Here is a 19,231-nt window from a genome sequence, read left to right as displayed (position 1 = left end):
CACATGTATCCCATTGTTCATTGTAGCACTATTTACAATAGCTAGAACATGGAAGCAACCTAGATGGCCATCGACAGATGAATCGATAAAGAAGCTGTGGTACATATACACAATGGAATATTACTCAGCCATAAAAAGGAACACATTTGAGTCAGTTCTGATAGGTGGATGAACCTAGAACCTATTATACAGAGTGAAGTGAGTCAGAAAGAGGAAGATAAATATTGTATTATAATGCACATATATGGAATCTAGAAAAATGGTTCTGAAGAAATTATTTACAGGGCAGCAATGGAGAAACAGACATAGAGAATAGACTTATGGACATGGGGAAAGGGGAAGAGAGGGTAAGATGTATGGAAAGAGTAACATGGAAACTTCAATTACCATATGTAAAATAGAGAGCCAATGGGCATTTGCTGTATGGCTAAGGAAACTCAAACAGGGGCTCTGTATCAGCCTACAGGGGTGGGATGGGGAGGGAGATGAGAAGGAGGTTCAAAAGGGATGGGATATATGTATACCTATGGCTGATTCATGTTGAGGTGTGGCAGAAAACAACAAAATTCTGTAATGCAATTATCCTTCAATAAGAAAATAAATTTAAAAAAGAATACATAGTGAACACCTGCTGTGTGTGAAGCCAGGTGACTCCTCATTGTCACCACTCAGATGTCCTGTTGGCACTTCTCTAGGTCCAAAACACACTAGGAGACTCTTTCTTCCAGAGGACAGTTCAATCTGTTATTTCCCATCTTGGTGAATGGTAACCATTATCCACTTGGTCACCTAAGCCATAAGCGTAGGATTCACTTGAAAAATCTTTCTCCTTCACAGCCCACTCTTGATCCTCATCAACATCCATGCCCACAATCAGTTAGTCCGGCAAATCATGGCAGTTATTCCCTCTGAATATCTCAAATCTGGGCTTGCTTCTGCAGCCCCTTGGCTCCTAAGTTTAGGCCTTGGTCACTGTTTGATGCATTTTAATCTCCAACGTGTCTTCTGTGCTACTGTAATGTCAGACTTTGTTGATATGCAAATGTCACCATGAAGTTCCTTCCTCAAGCACTTCATGGTTCCAAAACATCTTCAAAGTGAAGGTCAAGCTTCTTAGCTTGGCCACAGCCCCTCCTGCATCCTACCCCAGCCCCTGCCACTGTGTACTCTGTTCTCCATTCCCACTAAACAACTTGCTGTCTCCCTGGGACGTCACACCCTTTCCTACCTGTGAATCTAAGCATATCTGCTTGAGGAGCCCTTAGTCCCCCCGTCTACACTGCCAGTCCTTTTTTAATTTTTAAAAATGAAAAAAGAAGGGTTTTTGTTGGCTGTGCTGGGTCTTCATTGCAGTGCATGGGCTGTTCTTGTGGCTCATGGGTTTAGTTGCCCTTAGGCATGTGGGATCTTAGTTCCTTGACCAGGGATTGAACCTGCATCCCCCGCATTGGAAGGTGGATTCTTAACCACTGGACCACCAGGGAAATCCTGCCATTCCTGTTTTAAATGACAGTACAGCCTAGTGGAGAAGCATGTCAACTTTGGGGCCAAGATATCCTGGATAAGTTGCATTTACTATTTGAGCCTCAACTTCATCTCTAGGGTTACTGTGAGAATCCAATCAGATGTTTGTTGAATAAATGAATTATGTATTCATGTAGTGGCTACTGCATGCTAGGCCTTATTCTAAGCACTGAAGATATAGTAGTGAACAAAACAGTTGAAGAACCCTCCCTAAGGGATCTTATATTCTGTTTTGGAGAAAGAAATGGCAACCCACTCCAGTATCCTTGCCTGGGAAATCCCATGGACAGAGGAGTCTGGCAGGCTACAGTCCTTGGGGTTGCAAAGAGTTGGACACAACTGAGTACATATACATATTCTGTCTAGCACAGAGAAAGTGAACAAAAAAGGTCATAATTATTACTCATCCAAGGCTTAGGCAATAGCTCCTCGGGGAAACTTTTCAGGCCTATTTCAGTTTCCATGCTGAATGGAATGGAATTCCATTCCCTCATCTTCTGTGGCCGTTTATCAGCCTGTCGGATACCATTATCAGGGCATCATGTTGTATCATAATTGCAAATATTTTTATCTTGCTCACCCACAACTCTGAGTTCCCTGAGTACAGAGCCTAGGACTTTTCTTTTTGTTTTACCAGCTTCCAGTATGCAAGAAATCCAGTTTTAAGTGTTAAGTGAATGAACATTTTAGAGTATGCTTAACTTATTGTTTAAAAATAGCATCTACCCCTAAAAAGCATTTGTTACAGGCCCCACACTGTGTCAGTTGCTTCAGATACAATGTATTATGTAATTTAACCTTCACAGCAACACTGTGAAACCAGTATTATTACACCTACTTCACAGATGAAGAAACTAAATCTTAGAGATGCAAAGTAACTTGCTAGTGTCAAATAACCAGGCTGGGGACCCAGGTCTGTCAGAGCCCCAACTTCAATCCACAGGGCTTGGTAAGAGGAGCCATTTCTCCATGGGGTAGCTGGAGATTTAGGTCAGCACATACTTTATTTTTGGTATACCTGTGTACCTAAGATAAAACCTCAACCACAGTCAGATGTACACAGACATTTTAGTTTAGTTTACTTTTTTCTATAATCTGTATGACTCTCTTTTCCCTGCTAAGGGAGACGGGAGATGAAAGGTTTTACTTAAAATTGCCAGTTCACTTTCCTGCAATGGAGAAGGAAATGGCAACCCACTGCAGTGTTCTTGCTTAGAGAATCCCAGGGACGGAGGAGCCTGGTGGGCTGCCGTCTATGGGGTCACACAGAGTCAGACACAACTGAAGCGACTTAGCAGCAGCAGCCAGTTCACAGTATAGCCTCTTCTGATTCAGGCCATCTTTGGAGCACTCCATCTCTTGGGTGGATATTCAGTCTTTTAGATGTCCTCCTCTTTCCTAGGTCCTACCTCACCAAACCAAACCACTGATTTTTCTAGTGTGATGAGACTGCAGCTTGATTGAGAAGGAAGGTGTTGGGGAGACACTCTTTAAAAGCCATCTTTTCCCAGAGTCCCAAATGGGACATTTCTCTCTTTAGGCGCAAGAAAGTCCCTTAGGCTGAGAACAAACCCGAAAGCACTCCAACGGCTCCCTTCAGGGAGCTGAAAATGGGAGATACTGCTTTTTCTCACTTTCACCTGCTTCTTTTCAGCCTTGGGGTGGGGGTACTCTCCCCTCCCTCTTCCTGCCGAGTCTGTGCTTCCCCTGTATCCTAGCATTCTCCCTCCCAAAGTGGAATGTGCCCTCCCCTTCTTCCCGGGGCTAAACAAGAGAATGGCTGCCAGGTAACCTGATTTATGGGGAGGGGAATGAAAACACATCTGTTCAATATTTTCAAATTATTACCCGTTACCCCTTCGTCTTGGAGGGTAATCACAAATCTCTGGGGCCGCTCTGGGGCCCTTTATAGTGCTGTGGTTCAGAGCTGCCCCGTGGAAGATTTACAAGGGTTCTTAGGTACCTCCTCCACCTGCCTCACTGCTCCTCCCCGTTCAGCCCACCCCCCCAAATTCCTGGTCATAGTCCTCTCCTTCAAAATCAGCCTCGGAACAGTGGGAGAGTTCTCTCCATGAAATTACCTGGTGGAATGAGTTATAATACATTCAAATTCTGACAAACATAGTCCCTATGATCATACCAGTTATGTGACCTGTTACTCAAACATGGGATCATAGAAAAGTAAGCTATCCTCTAGAGCCCCAAGTGAGAGGGCTGAAAACATTAAATATTTGATTTGTAGACTCTGCCTTTTAACTTCAGACTGTCCCCAAAGAAAGGGGAAGCTTTTGCAAGGGGGAATTAATTAGTAGGGAAATTGACAGCTGTGGGTCAAGTAACAGAAATAGGAGGAGGAAGTGTTTGTCTTTGTAGCAGTAACTACATTCTCATGCCCTTTTAGTTCATTGTGCAATGTGAGGCTTGCTGTGTATCTCTTGTACTTAGATATTTATCTGATGTACCTTGTTAAGACTTAGGTCAGAACTGGATCCTCATTATATATTAAAAAAATACTCATGTAAGCTGAGATATGGATGAAGGAATCAGCTTGTACACTGTGAATTCACTGGAAAAATTAGAAAATAAAATTATTAAAATATAGTTCAAAAGGAGACTATAAAATAGGAAAAAATGCCCCCCTTATTTGAGATTATCCTTACCATCTGTGTTGTGAACCATTTGATTCTAATTCTAGAAGCTTGATGCCAGAAATAACTTATTACCAGGGAAATATGCTAGAGAATTGTCAGGAATGACAGCGTTTTTACTTGTTTTAATATCTGTATCACAAAATAATAAAGCTGGTAAGCTGTACAATGATGTGAAGGCATGAGCCTGCTACTTTCTGCTACATATATTTATTTTGACTTTTACTCACCCCAGGAAATGTCAGAGACCACTTCTGATAAGCAGAGAACCACTTCTGATAAGAGTTGAAGGCAAACTCTTCTTTCTCTCTGAAGGAAAGCACTGGACACATCTGGAATCTGTTCAGAATTTATAATCTAATCCATAGGCTTTGCACCGTACTAGCAATTCTATTCACAGTTGTCCTTTCACTGTTTAGAGAGTATATAAGGTACTTGATTCTTACCTTGATCTATAACATTTATGAGTTCACATTAAACACACATCACCACTGTCCAATCACATTGAGAAAAAGCATGTCATCTTGAAGTTCCAGCTCACTGCTTCCTGACTGTGTGACCTTGAGCACCGCACCAGTTACCTCATCTCACTAGTATACTCATCTCTAAATTAGGGATGATAATAACAATAGGACCTGTCTCATAGTCAATGTATTTGAAAGATGCATAGCAATAATGCAGAGCAGCTTGATGTTGAGAGTTTCCATCCAAATACTAAATTGGATGTTCACTTGTTTAATTCAAAGAAAATACATGACAAGGATTTAATTATCTGTATCAGGAGGCACTGTAAGAATTTGAATTGAGAGGTCTTGGGTAACCATGATGTTCTAAAATGGTGGGTCTTTAAAAAAAAAAAAACTCCCTGTGGGGATTCTTTTGTGCAGAAAATCTTCATTTGCAATTCTTGATTTTCTCATTATTAATGTAGAGGTATATTGATTAGAAGGAAATGGAGCTTCCTATTCGTTTTTCAAGTTTGGGGTTGCTTTGGGGGAGGTGGTTGCTGCTGTTTGGAGAATGGGGGAGGAACCTGGAGATTTTAACCCCTTAGTTTGATAAATTTTCTTGAAGCAGGCTACCAGGTCGTCTTATGTATTTCTGAAACCAGACCGAGTTTAATCTTCATGGAACAAGAACTTGGTATGGAAGGAGTTAAAGGGTCTCCCACACCCCTCTGCCTGAATCGTTCTTTTGTGTACACAGCTGCAGTGGGAGCTCGGGCTGGAAAGGAAATGGTTAGAGGAAGAGCTGGTTTTCAGACCCAGGCGAGTCAGTGAGGGGGGCCAGGGGTGGCCTGGGGTTTTACATGCCAGATGTAGGCCGGCCCGGGTGCCTGCCTGGAGCCGCCGGCGTGGTCGCGCAGCGGCCCAGCGCGATTCCAGGCGAGGTGATGAGTTAGCGGGTTGCTATGGGGACAGGCCGGGCCACGTGACCAGGGTGCTGCTGCCGGCGCTTTGACGTCAGCAGCCGGGAGGGCGGGCCGCGAGAGGGCGGGGCGGGAGCCGAGCAGCGAGCGGCGAGCAGGCGGCAGGCGCGGTCTGCGCGAGGAGCGGGCGAGCGGGAAGGCGAGACACAGCCACCTTCCTACCCAGGCAGCCCACAGCGGTTTGTTCCCATCCTCGGGAGTGCGCCAATGCCTGGGCCGACCCAAACCCTGTCCCCAAATGGCGAGAACAACAACGACATCATCCAGGATAACGGGACCATCATTCCTTTCCGGAAGCACACAGTGCGCGGCGAGCGTTCCTACAGGTAATGGGGCTGGCCGGGGAGCGGCGGCGGACGGGCGGGCGCGCGGAAACCCGCCCGTTATATAATGGAGCAGACGCTGCCCCCGGCCCCGGCTGCAGACGGCCGTTTGTAAAGGCGGTTGTGGTTATTTGCTGTTTCCATGTGTCATGTTGGGTGTGCACGGAGGCTGCCCGATTGCAGATGGAAAGCATTTTGTGAATAGGTTTGCTGCCTGCAAGGGGTCTCCCTCCATCTCTTTGCTTCCACGTTGATTTCAAAATGCAAGCAAAATTTCCCCTCCTCTGCAAAGGGAGACAAGCCGGAGCACTTCCTTTTCTCCTTCCTTTTTAGATTTTAAAGGAACCATGAGGTAGGCTGTGCCTAAAGACCAGGAGGAGGGCGAGGAAAAGGTTTGCGCTTGCCCTGGTGTGTGTGTGTGTGCGTGTGTGTGTGTGCGCAGGAAAGATGGAATCCTCTAGATTAAGCTGCAGTCTGTGATGTTGAACCGCCAGATTGATGGAGCTTTGTAAGAATTCTGCTCGCTGATTGGTGCAAGGATTGACAGCAGAGGTCACGGTGTCAGACATTCACCAAAATTTTCTCCATAGAACCCAAGGTTTATTAGAAAGAGACTGGACTGCAATGGACCTGAAAGGAACTAGGTGTCCTTATGCATTTTCTTAGGAGTTTATGGCCTCCGCATGGGTGGGGGAGCCCGCCCTTCTTATTTACAGTAGGAAGGTAATTCCTGGTATTTTGCTGAGGTCTGATGTGGGGATGAGACTGATCTTGGTCATTGTATTGTGAGCTTTTTGATTAATGAGTCGGCCTGTACGGTTGGCATCCTTTTTATATTAGCATGTCTGGCAATATGTTCTAGGAGATAAGCTCATTAAAATTGTTTGCATTGTTTGATAAGGATAACAATGTAATGGAGAATGCAGCTCGAGTCTTAGGCAGCTCATGGGCAGACTTGAAGGGAGACTGATAGCTTCGCTCATATTTCCTCTGAAGTTCTTTTGTACTGGGGTAGTTATTTTTAAATGCTACCTTGATAACTGCTAACAATGCTTTTGCTCTGAGGCAGAGCACACATACCCCTAAAACGCATCCTTTCAGCTAGGGAGCAACAGGAAATAACTCTTTTTTTTTTTTTTATGCCTTCATCTAAACATTCAGATGGTGTTATGGGCAGAATGGTCTATGTATATAAATGTTGCATGTTTAAAAAACAGAGCCGAAAGTGCCCCCACTTCCTCTCTCTTTGACCAAAGAAACACTATTAGCTGGCTCAAAAAAAAAAAAATTATAAGCGATCTTTGCCCTGTCATCCCTGGCAGTTACATAAATACTGGGAGTTAATTTTGGCTGTGCCCATGAGGTCACTAAAATCTCATGCCTATGCTTCCAAGTAATATGTTGACATGACATCCTCAGAGATTCCAAGCGCTTGTTGTTCTCTTAATATAAACCAAAATTGGTCCACAACCTCTGGGACTCTGTTTTTGGAGACCCATGTGATTGGAACATTGGGTCTCTTCTCTCCCTTCCTCCTTCACCTTTCTCTGTGAACATTCCAAAGCTGAAAATAGAATTTAAAAACAAAAACCCGGACATGTTGCTTTGAAATCTTCACTATTTAAACTGCTCTTATAGGTAATACATTTGAAGCCCTTAGTTATTTTTTTCAGTGATTTCATCTCTGCGACGTAGGTAGCAGTTGCTTTTAAGCAGACTTCGAATTTTACCACATGGGCTGAAGGCAGTTGCCTGGTTAGGTTTTATTAGTCATGTGAACTAACTTGCAATGGCAATGGAAAGATCACTTGGGGGGAAAGGTTAAATGCTACCTTTTGTTGATGAATTATTGTTTTACAGTAAAAATTTATTCACCTTTTAAATTCAGTCCAGGTTGTTTTTTCCATTTCCTGAACTATTTCCAGTTTGCTGTCCGAGTCGCGGTATGGTACCCAAAATGATGTAAGAAACAAAATTGAATTTGAATAAAGATCTGATGGAGCAAAATCTTAAGTCACTAAGAGCATCGTGGCCTTTGTATTTTATATAATAGGATTATTGGTCCCTATAGTGAGAGATGCCATAGGTTAAATGAGGAAAGAAGACTCCAAAATTGCTTTTGAATCGTGTTATACAAAAGGTGCACAAGGAGACAGACACACTTGTTTTCCTTGGTCTGCTTTTGTTTCAAAGTGGATGACCAGTGTAGTATAACTGCCACTTATTTTGGGGGGAAAGGAAAGGAAGGAAAGGAAAAATGTGACACATTTTTCTATCCAGTAAGTGTTCCATAATTATTTTGGCATCCTGAGGCTGGAATAATATTGCCATTTAATTGCTGAGGAAACTTGGAAGGCAGTTTGAAAGCCAGAGTAGAGATTCAACCACATGAGTTTTACTTTGGCTGTAGGTTAAGTCTGGTCCCCATGAATGAGGTGTGTCAGAGAGTTCTGTTGGAGTGCCATGGAGGGGCCTGGGTAAGCCCAGAGCCCTGGGGTGATCTCTTTCTGGGAATTGCCAAGCGAATTCTCTTTCTGGTTCCTTTACTGACTTCTAGGTAGTCCCAGCAGGTCCTTCTGCTTTGGCTTTATTTTCTGCATTTGCCCATTGCATATAGACTCTTTTGTTGCTTTCTTATAAAAAATCTTTGTAAGGCTAACTGAAATATTTAAAACAAAAAGCACCTTCAAAGACGTATGTAAATATAAGAAGAATGCTATTGTGTAAGGGGCCTCTTCAGGCACTCCAGGATAAGAACACCCCTCACCTGGCTGGGAGCACAGGTGAGAAGAGAAGAACCCAGAGAACAAGGCCGTTCTTTCTAGCACCGTCAGGGGGCAAGTGGTCACTCTTCCCAGCAGGAGACATTACTGTCATAACGTTTGCACCAGATTGTTTATAAATAAGGATCAAATATGGTTCACGATCCAGATATCTTGATCCAGGTATCTCTTGGTATAAACAGAACCTGTTTTTACAGCCTGGACCAGAAGGAGTGGCAAATCATTATTGAAACAGAGTGCCCTTTGATTAGAAGAGCAAGTTTCCTTTAGAAAATTACCCTTCCATTAGCAGTTTCAGTTGAAAAGAGCAAGTGCAAAGATGGCTCAGCAGAGCCGTGTGGATGTGTTTCTGTGGCTCATGTCCACCACTCCTGTGTGATTGCCTTCTCAGCCCCAGCTTCCTCATTGCATTTATGAACACTAGAAATCCATATATTTTAACAGCGGCCTAAAAAATAAATGTGGTGTGGGCCATCTGAGGTGACACTGTTTAATTCACAGAGCGAATAGTCGTGCTCTGCCCTCCCTGGAGAGGCGACTCCCTATAGCGCTGTTTCATGCAGATGCTCATAGATGAGATTTATTAACTGGCCCTCTGCCCACCGCATCGTGTCTTTGTTTGCATACTCCAGGCTTTTAAGAATGAATGTATAAGTCCAGAGGACTAGTTCCACATGGGTATTTGAACATGCAACTACAGTAGCATATGTTTCTGAATTCTTAAAAAAGAAAAATCACTCGACTCGAGGCAATGGACTGTAAAGAAAAACAGCGAAAACTTAAACCTAAGACCTTGACTCTGACATCCAACTTTGCTAGTTTTGAAAAATGAGCTCGTGGCAGGGCACACAAAAAGAAATATATGTGTATGTGCCCACAAACACGTGTGCAAAAGATAGTTTCAAAAGCGTGTTCTGTTTAATAGAAGCTATTGTAACATGCCTCACTTTAATCAGAATGTAGATTTCAGATCACATTCCCCAAACAGCGACTGCAGAAGTCTCCTTCGTGTATCTCCATTAGGTATTTGTTAGCACCATCTGGGTTTACTTCTGTCTTAGGAGGTTTTTGAAAATACTGATTTTTGTCCCTAACGTTTTTCTTAGTATTTTTAAAGGGTTACTAGATACCTTGACTGTAGCCCACCAGGCTCCTCTGTCCATGGAATTTCCTAGGCAGGAATACTGGAGTGGTTTGCCATTTCCTTCTCCAGGGATCTTCCCAACCCAGGGACTGAACTCAGGTCTCTTGCTTTGCAGGCAGATTCTTTACTGACTGAGCCCCCAGGAAAACTGCCTTAATTGTTAGGTGCCCAGTGCACTTATTTGCTGTTTGGCTGTGTCGAGTCTTCGTTGCTGTGCACGTGCTTTCTCTAGTTGCAGCGAGTGAGGGGCTGTGGGGGGGCTACTCTCTAGTTGTAGCACATGGGCTCTCTTTGAGGTGCCTTGTCTTGTTGCGGAGCACGGGCTCTAGGGAACGAACACAGGCTTCAGTGGTTGTGGCACGCACAGACTCAGTTGCTTCGAGCCGTATAGGATCTTCCTGGACCAGGAATTGAACTGGTGTCCCTTGCATTTCAAGGGGGATTCTTAACCCCTGGGCCACCAGGGAAGCCCTAGGCGCCCAATTTTTGAACTTCTTTTCAGGGTCCTTTGTTGGAGAGTCTGTTAAAGGAGATGGTCCTCCAGGTGCCCTGGTCAGAGGCTCACCCCTGCTCAGCAGTGGTTGCCCATCTTAGTTGGGAGCATCGTCTTAACAGAACAATGGTTTGAGATGATCCTCTGAATTTCCATATTCAGTATCTTTCCTGTATATACAGAGACCTCTTGAAGCTGCAGTGAATAATCCCTCAGATTAGTGGAGGGGGAAATAGTGGGACTAATCTAAATATTCTGTGTGGTTTGGAGGATTAATTTGATAAATGCTTGAGAATCTCACTCTGGCCACACTCTGTGCCAGAGGCCCCTCGAAGGACCTTGAATTGTAGCAAAGTCAGATGTTTGAGCCGCTCATTCTGTAACAGGTTTACTTTGTTGTGAATATTTGGCTTGGTCTGATAGCAGAAGTGGTTTGCGCTTTCTGAGCCCACAGTGATTCAAAGTAGAAAAAGATACCCACAGGCCAGTATGTTGTAGGAAGCTAAAAGACCCTATTGGAGACCAGCTATTCGGGTGAAAGGAGTGGAGGCTGTAGAATCAGAATTTTCATTGGATAGAATTTTCCCGTGGGATAGGAGCATTGGAAGGCAGGCAGGGTGACCGGAACTTGAAAATTGAAAGCATGTTGATTGAAAGACAGCATAATAACGGAAGTGCATGCTGGAATCGAGCTCCTGTTTTGCAGTGAGAGTTGAAGGGAAAATGGAATCCTCCAGTGCCCCACCCTACAGTGTCCAGAATTCTTAGGGAACACTTCATTTGCTCTAATAGAGAGACCTCTCCGGCTCTGTTGTAGGGCTCAGGACAAGGGAGGTAGATGTTCCTGGCTCAAGGCATTTTCCCTCAGTAGAAGCAATCAGTGCAACTTCTTCCCATAACAGCGTTGGTACTTAGGTCAGATGGTGGCTTCTTGATATACAGATGCCAGCTTCACAGTTACCAGGCCAAAAGGGTAGCTACTGTATAGAATTTACACTCTTTCAATCCTCCCAAACTGAGAAGCAGAGTGTCTGGTATTTCACTGTGGAGGATCCTCAGGAGTCATTTAATGCCAGCTGATGACTGCTCAGAATGCCCCTCAGGGCTCCGGTGCCATTTTTCTTACAGCTGGAAAGTCATCCCTTCAATGGCAGGTTCTGGTGTGGACTGAGAGTTTAACCTAGATGGTGTGGATTGCTTTACTTTCAAACTTTGTCAATTTCACTTTAAAGGAATTGATTTACTCCTCTTCTGTGAACAGTGTCTTTTCCACAGTGAAATTTGTTAGGATATGTATGTTAGAATAATTCCATTCTTCTTGACTTCGGGCTATCTTTCAGATACCATGTGTCATACTCATCTAGTGTCCTTTTTTTATTGAAGTGTGTTTGCTGTACAATATTATATATGTTACAGGTAGATAACATAGTGATTCACAATTTTTTAAGGTTATACTCCATTTATAGTTATTATAAAACATGGGCTGTATTTCCTGTGTTGTACAATCTATCCTTGAGCATATTTTGTACCTAATAGATTGTGCCTCTCAGCCCCCTGCCCCTATATTGCCCCTCCTCCTCCCCTCTCCCCAGGGGTGACTACTGGTTTGTTTTTGGTATCTATTAATTTGCTTCTTTTTTATATTCACCGGCTTGTTTTTTTAGAGTGCACAGATACGTGATACCATACAGTATTTTGCACTTAGCATAATACTCTCCAAGGCCATCCATGTTGGTGCAGATGGCAAAATGTCATTGCTTTTCATGACTGAGTAGTGTTCCATTGTATGTGTGTACTTCATCTTCTCTATCCATTCCTCTGTCGGTGGACAAGCTGTTTCCAGGTCTTGGCAGTTGTGCATAATGCTGCTATGACACTAGGGTGCCTGTACCTTTTTGAATTAGTGTTCGCTTTTTCCTGATGTGTACCCAGGAGTGTTTATGTCTCTCATCTAGTATCTTAAGCACTCTTCCAGCAACTTTTTGTCTTGGAACACTCCACACCCCCACCCCCAATTGGTATCACAGGAACCTCATTTCATAGCACACTTTAAAATTCTGATTGTTCATCTCCTAGTGTTTGACCTTTGGAGTTTATATTATGTTGAGAGAATGCAGAATGGAAGCCTATAGTTCGCATAGGCAAAAACTGAATTTATGTGCTTTCGCCTTATAGCATGTATCAGAGACATGGCTCCTAAACATGTTTTTGTTACATGCATCCCCAAAGATAACTTATTTTAATGGAAATAACTCATTACTGAGGTAAAGATGAAACAGGGTTTTATAGGCCACCAAGAAATAATTTCTTAGTAGGTTACTGAGAAGAAAAAAAATACTTGTACATTTTCAGTGTCATATCTCCCCAGCCTAATTAGGCTCTTACTCATTTGAACCAGGACGCACTTATTTAAAGCATTATTTTTTTTTTTCTAAAGGATCCAAAGGTGGTAATAGGTGCATAGGATGGTCAACCTGATGACTGCTTTTCGTGATAGATGCTTTTGTGTAATTATCTCATAAAGGAAATGTAATGAGAGCTCAGTCTTTCTGAGACCTCATTTGCTTTGAGCAGGTAAATGTGCCAAAGAGCCAGGTTTGTGCCATGACTTGAAACAGAAGCGGAATAGGGTGAGAGGCTTGCAAATGAAGAGAACACGTTGTAAATATTTAGTGTACATTGGCAGAAGTCTGTGAAACGTAGGATCTCGGGCACAGAGTTGGTCCTGAGGTTTATGGCCAGTGCTTGGTGTTAAGTCATTCTTACACAGTGCTCTTCCTATGAGGCACACAGTGCTCTTCCTATGAGGCACACCTTAGGTTTCTGTGATCCGTTTTGTTTTTTCCTAGAAGTAGTGTTTGATTTTCTTTTTTAACATTAACTTTTCATTCTTAAGAGTTAGCCTGCCCTGGCAAAGCCCTGAGATAATTTGTCTAAAATCACAGTGGCAATGACATCTCAGGGAGGCGTTCTTAGTGTCACAGTTCTACTCTGGTTACAAATAGCAGTATCCCCTCATCCAGGAGCCCTCCCACGTGGTTCCCTGCAAGGTTCGAATTTGGTAGCTCTGCTGGTAAAGAATCTCCCTGCAATGCAAGAGACCTAGGGTCAGGAAGATCCTCTGGAGAAGGGAATGGCAACTCACTCCAGTATTCTTGCCTGGAGAAACCCATGGTCACAGGAGCCTGGTGGGCTACAGTCCATGGGGTCGCAGAGAATCACACACAACAGGACTTAGCGACTAACACTTTCACTTTCAAATCAGGAGAAAGTGCAGCCACTCACATGGGCTCCTCTCCCCCTCCGCAGGCTACTTCCTTTTTGTCAGTTTAGAAAGCCAGAGCATGTTTTCAGGTTGCTGATAATCTTTTAAATTTCCACTCTGTAAATATACAGTTGGAACTTTATTAAAATTTAAGCCAGAATTCCAGTCATCTAAGAATCTGTTCTTTCAGCAGACTCACCAGCTTCCTTCTATATGTCATACTCTGAGCTGAGCACTTGAATTCAAAAACAAGTCACACAGGGAACTTACCTGGTGGTCCAGTAGTCAAGACTCTGTGCTTCCAGTGAAGGGGGTGCAGGTTCAATTCCTGGTCAGGGAACTAAGATCCCACGTGGTGCGGCCAAAAATATATATATAAATAATGCATAGCCCTTTCTTGAAAAAAACCTCTATATCTTGGGACAGCAGGCAGGAAGGCAGTGTTTGACTGGAGGAATCTGAGGTGGAGCGGTACCGCCGACCCCAGGAAAGTAATTCTGTGACTCTTGTGCTGATAGCAAGGGCAAAATTACCCTTGTAGCTCATTTGGTTAAGAATCTGCCTGTAGTGCAGGAGACCTGGGTTTGATTTCTGGGTCAGGAAGATCCTCTGGAGAAGGAAATGGCAACCCACTCCAGTGTCCTTGCCTGGAGAATCCCATGGACAGAGGAGCCTGGGAGGCTACAGCCCATGGGGTCCCAAAGAGTCAGACACGACTTAGCAACTAAACCACTACCACAGCTTTCAGGAGCTTTCAGTAATGGCACCTGTAGATAAAAACCATGTTTGAGTGTGTGTTCCCTACTATGACCTCTGTGTATAAGTTTTAATACAGCCCCATGGCATAGGTTTGAGCATTGTTGAATGACATACGTGGTGGTAGTGGGGAGGTTACTTCTCTCTTACAGAAAGTCATTTGAGGAAAAATAAAATGCTTATCTCTTTTGATCCTCCAAATTTTGTGGTATTTTTATTGAGCATCACTATGTTAAAATTAGTGCAGTAGAAAGAAAATAAAGAAAATGTATATATTCATATTTCCTTAGTGGGCATGGAGAAACTGGAAGAATGTTAACACGTGGAACTGGACACGTGTCACAACGGGACTGGACAGATGATGGGTCCCTGGGTGCCTTACTATGTTTGAAAAAAAAAAAACCGGAAAACTATGTAAAATGCACTCCCTAATCAAACAGTGGTGTTTCACTTAACCCCTTAGTGGCAGTTTGAAACTTAAATGAGTTTTGATTTTTCACAGTGAGTTTTACGTGCGGAAAGGTGTTGGGAAGCATCTCAAAATATCCTTGCTGAAATCACATGGATGATGTTAAAGATTTGCCTGACCCAAGTACCGTTCTTACACGCGGCCGCCGCATCCGCCTCTTGAGGTTTCACACGGAGCGAATGCATAGTCCATATTTTGTTTCGTTTTCTCCAGAGTCCATCAGAGCTGCAGTCGGTGTTTTTTGTGATGCGGCCAGCCTGCTTAGTATGCTCCATGAATCTTGCTTTGACTGCAAAATAATCCTCTGTGAAGATCGTTGTCAGTATCCTCTCTGGATGTTTTCCTCATTTATTGAGCACCTGGTGTGTCTCAGGTATTGTGCAGGGGCCCTAGTGTGCAATTGCAGGTTTTGGCCATTTTTTTAGGCATTCTGCTGCTGTCCTCTGCACACCGCCCCCACCCTGCCCCCACTTCTGAGTCTGACTCCCCACCTTATGGAAGTTATTGAGTGATATCTGGCCTTGACGTCCGCCCCCCTCTCCAACCCGCGATGGTGCGTGATGGTGCTAGACGCCAGCCAGGAAGCGGGCCATCTGCATTCACAAGCCCTCCCTGCCCCCTGCCCCTCCCCCTCCCGTCTGGGTGAAGGCTGAGTGGATGCCAGGGAGACTGACCAATTAAGAATAAAACAAAAGGAGAGCTTTGAATACATTATCCCAGCTATCGGGACCTGCTGCTCACCGGCAGTAACCGTGAAACAGAAAGCTGGTGGAGCCTGTGCTTTGCTAGAGAAGGAGGAAGCGGAAGAGGGCGCGATTGGTGGGTGCTGGGTGAGGGGGGGGAGGGGAGCGCAGGATGAGGGCTTCTTGGAGGGGAACGTGTCGGCCCCTCCCCCGCCCCCGGCTCTTTCTGTTTCTGGGGACCTAGTACATCTGTCCCTCGATCACGTCTTCTCCAGGGAGAAGGAGAGAGATGAGCATCATCAGCCACCCAGGCAAGGAGGCTGAGGACAGGGGCAGTCAGCCTTTCCAACATCCCTCAGCGGGGCTGGCAACACAACAATAAATGCAAAAGCAGGTTTGGTGTTGGGAAAGCCGGTATCCCTCTCCCTGGAGTTTCTCACAGGCAGATAGCATTGTCGGATCACCGACTGTAAGAGGTCAGCGTGCGTAACAGTTGAACACACTTGCAGCCTGTGTGATGAGGGTCATGGCCTCCTCACCTCCCGTTCAGAACGTGGTCTACCTCCCATTAGGACCCACTGAGGCACTCAGAGTCCCAGACTGCTGCTCAGAGAAGCAGGAAGGGGTAGCAGGCAAAGCTTGGGCTCTGGCCTCAGACTTACTCTCTATCCCAGCTCCACCCTTTTCAAACTGTGTCATCCAGGGCAAATTTTTTAGCCTCCCTAAGCCTCATTTTCCTAATGCGCGAATGGAAATAATAATAGCATCAACTTCACAGTTTTTAATGAGGACTTAAATGAGATGCAGAATATAAAGTATACCAAGCAGTTGAATGGTGCAAGTAAAACGCCTTTCAGAATATTAGCTAGTATTGTCGCTTGTCATTTCAGTGTACTCTTTTACCCTGTCTTTATAATAAACTATGATCTTTGTGTCCTTACTACCTCTTACAATACCTGACACATAGCAGTTGTTCATTAAAAGTCCAATTTCAGTCCGGAAAAAATTCAAACAAATTATACTGTCGCTCTCCCCACCTTACCAACTTGATTAAGAATTAATTTTACATACAGTGAACTACATCTGTTTAAGGTATAATGATTCAGTGAGTATTGGTGGTATGTATGCCCTTGAATCCATCACTCCCAAAGGATTCCTGGTATCCTTTGCAGTTCATAGCTCCTCTGTCCACAGCACAGGTAACCACTGCTCTGCTTTCTGTCACGCTAAATTAGATTACCTTTTGTATAAATGGAATCATACGGATTGTACTCTTTAGTGTGCGACTTCTTTTACTTGGCATAATGGTTTTGAGGTTGACCCAGCATGGATGAATACAACTCGGCCACAAAGCTCATTGCTGTTTGTGGCCGAGTGGTATTCTGTTGAATGGTTTTGTTGTTGTTCGGTTGCTCAGGCATGTCTGACTGTTTTCGAGCCCATGGACTGCCTCACACCAGGCTTCCCTCTTTTACACTGTCTCCTGGAGTTTGCTCAAACTCTTGTCCATTGAGTCAGTGATACCATGCAACCGTCTCATCTTCTGTCGTCCCTTTCTCCTCCTGACTTCAATGTTTCCCAGCATCAGGGTCTTTTCCAACGAATTGGTTCTTTGCATCAGGTGGCCAGAGTATTGGAGCTTCAGCATCAGTCCTCCCAGTGAATATTCAGGGTTGATATCCTTTAGGATTGACTGGTTTGATCTCCTTGCTGTCCAAGAAACTTTCAAGAGTCTTCTCGAACACCACAGTTCGAAAGCATCAATTCTTCGGCGCTCAGCCTCTTTTATTGTCCAACTCTCATATCTGTACATGACTGCTGGAAAAACCATAGCTTTTGGACTATACAGACCTTTGTAGGCAAAGTAATATGGCTATAATCATATTTTATCAGTTACCAGCTTGTGAACATTCGGGTTAGTTTCAGTTCTTAGCAATTATGGATACAACTTCTATGAATATTCATGTATAAATCTTTGTGGAACAAATATTTTCATTTTTCTGAAATAAATATCTAGGAGTGGAATGGTTGGGCAGTATAATTGCTGTTTAAGAGACTTAAGGAATAGTTGTCCAAAGTGGTTGTACCATTTCACATTCCTCCCAGAAGTGTAGGAGAGTGCCAGTTGCTTCGCATCCTTGTCAACACTTGGTATTGTTAGTCTTTTAAACTTGGCCATCCTTACAGATGTGGACAAGTATCCTGCTGAGATTTTAATTTATATTTTGATTATTAATGATATTCAGTGTCTTTTATGTGTTTATTGGTCATTTGTGTACATTCTTTAGTGGCGTATGTGTTCAGATCTTTTGCCTATTTTAATAAAAAAGATTAGGTGGTTTATTTTACTATAATATGATCTTAACTTAGATTTCAATGAGTTTGAGTTCTGTGTTCTTAACCTGAATCTAAACCTCTTAAGAAAAGGTGAGTCAGTGTTTCTACCTGTCCTTTATCCACAACGCTTTTTCTGGAGATTAGGTCCAGTTTTCAGTAAGTACATACTAAATGATTATATTAAAATAAACTTCAAAATAATAACTGGATCATAATTTTTAACTCAGAGGAAAAGCTACTAAAGCCACTTTAAAAGTGTATATGAAAGAGTTAAATTTTGGAGCTATATGTTCTTTGAGATCTTGAGTACATATGAGATACTCTTTTAATTCTGTGAACACTATAGTTCTGTCGATAGTCTTTTCTTTGTACTTAACACCGTATCAGATTTTACACCATTGAATTTAAAAGGAAAATGTGGGTAGAAATGTCTTCCTCTTTAAAGGTAGCAAGGAACCATTTCCATATTTCAGAAATTTTGCCCAGGATAATCAAAGTGTTACATGCCGTTCCCTGCCCCCTCTTTTAAATTCTTAGGCTAACATTCCCCCAACTCTTGTTCACTCCTCATTCTATCTCATTTGACATTTTTTGTTCTTGTTGCCCAGACTGGCTCCTGACTTCTTAAAGCCCTTAAAGAGAAGTTGCCTCAAGTACCAATAGAATTTAGAAACTAGGAAGTTAAAGCTTAGTAAAGTCATTCAGTCATGTCTGATTCTTTTCGACCCCATAAACTATAGCCCACCAGGTTTCGCTGTCCATGGAATTCTCCAGGTAAGAATACTTGAGTGGATAATCATTCCCTTCTCCAGGGGATCTTCCCAGCTCAGGGATTGAACCAGGGTCTTTTTTCATTGCAGGTGGGTTCTTTACCATCCGAGTCACCAGGTAAGCCCCATAAGCTCAGTAAGGTCCTAGATTTACCTGAAAGGATCAGCTGAGGACCCTTATGATTTTTAAAAGGGAATGCTTGGCTTCCCGAATCTTTGCAGCCAAAAACCAAATTTCTTAACCACATATGTTTCAAAATCCAAATATACTATGAAATAAAGGTCACTTTATTATTTCACAAATGCCCTAGGTCTTCTAGTAAATTTTGAGTGCAACATCTTTCATCTATCACTTACTCATTTTATTGCAAAACCATGAGGGCAGATTTCACATGAGTTACAGCTTCCATAATGGCAGTAATCTCTTGGTCATAGATGACTGTTTTCTGAGTTCTGTTTAGGACTGAGCAAGTTACAAGCCACTGGAGTATCAGTTGAGAGTTTGAGAGTTTTCCTTTTTGCTTTCATTGAGGTTGTTCCATGAAAGGAAGCCAAATACCATTCGACAGGACATCCTGTGATTCCCTTAGTTTACGATGGCCAAGGA

The 19,231-nt window shown here is 43.4% G+C and overlaps 1 protein-coding gene across 7 annotated transcripts in view; it reads left to right on the top strand.

Moving 5' to 3' along the window:
• The window catches only part of MAPRE2 (microtubule associated protein RP/EB family member 2), a 186,512-nt gene that overhangs the window by 66,127 nt on the left and 101,154 nt on the right, over nt 1–19,231 (top strand). Inside the window, exon 1 of one of the 7 annotated variants that reach the window (XM_004020434.6) lies at nt 5,660–5,927. The exons of the other annotated variants lie outside the window; for them this stretch is intronic. Within the exon in view, the coding sequence (XP_004020483.1) occupies nt 5,809–5,927 (119 nt within the window). The 5' untranslated portion in view covers nt 5,660–5,808. Of the gene's footprint in view, nt 1–5,659; nt 5,928–19,231 lie in introns of those variants that run through there. 7 annotated transcript variants of the gene reach the window in all.

This window comes from Ovis aries, chromosome 23, assembly GCF_016772045.2.
Source record: "Ovis aries strain OAR_USU_Benz2616 breed Rambouillet chromosome 23, ARS-UI_Ramb_v3.0, whole genome shotgun sequence".
NCBI lineage: Eukaryota > Metazoa > Chordata > Mammalia > Artiodactyla > Bovidae > Ovis > Ovis aries.
Note: the sequence above shows the minus strand (reverse complement) of the source record. Positions and strands in the feature narration are given on the sequence as shown.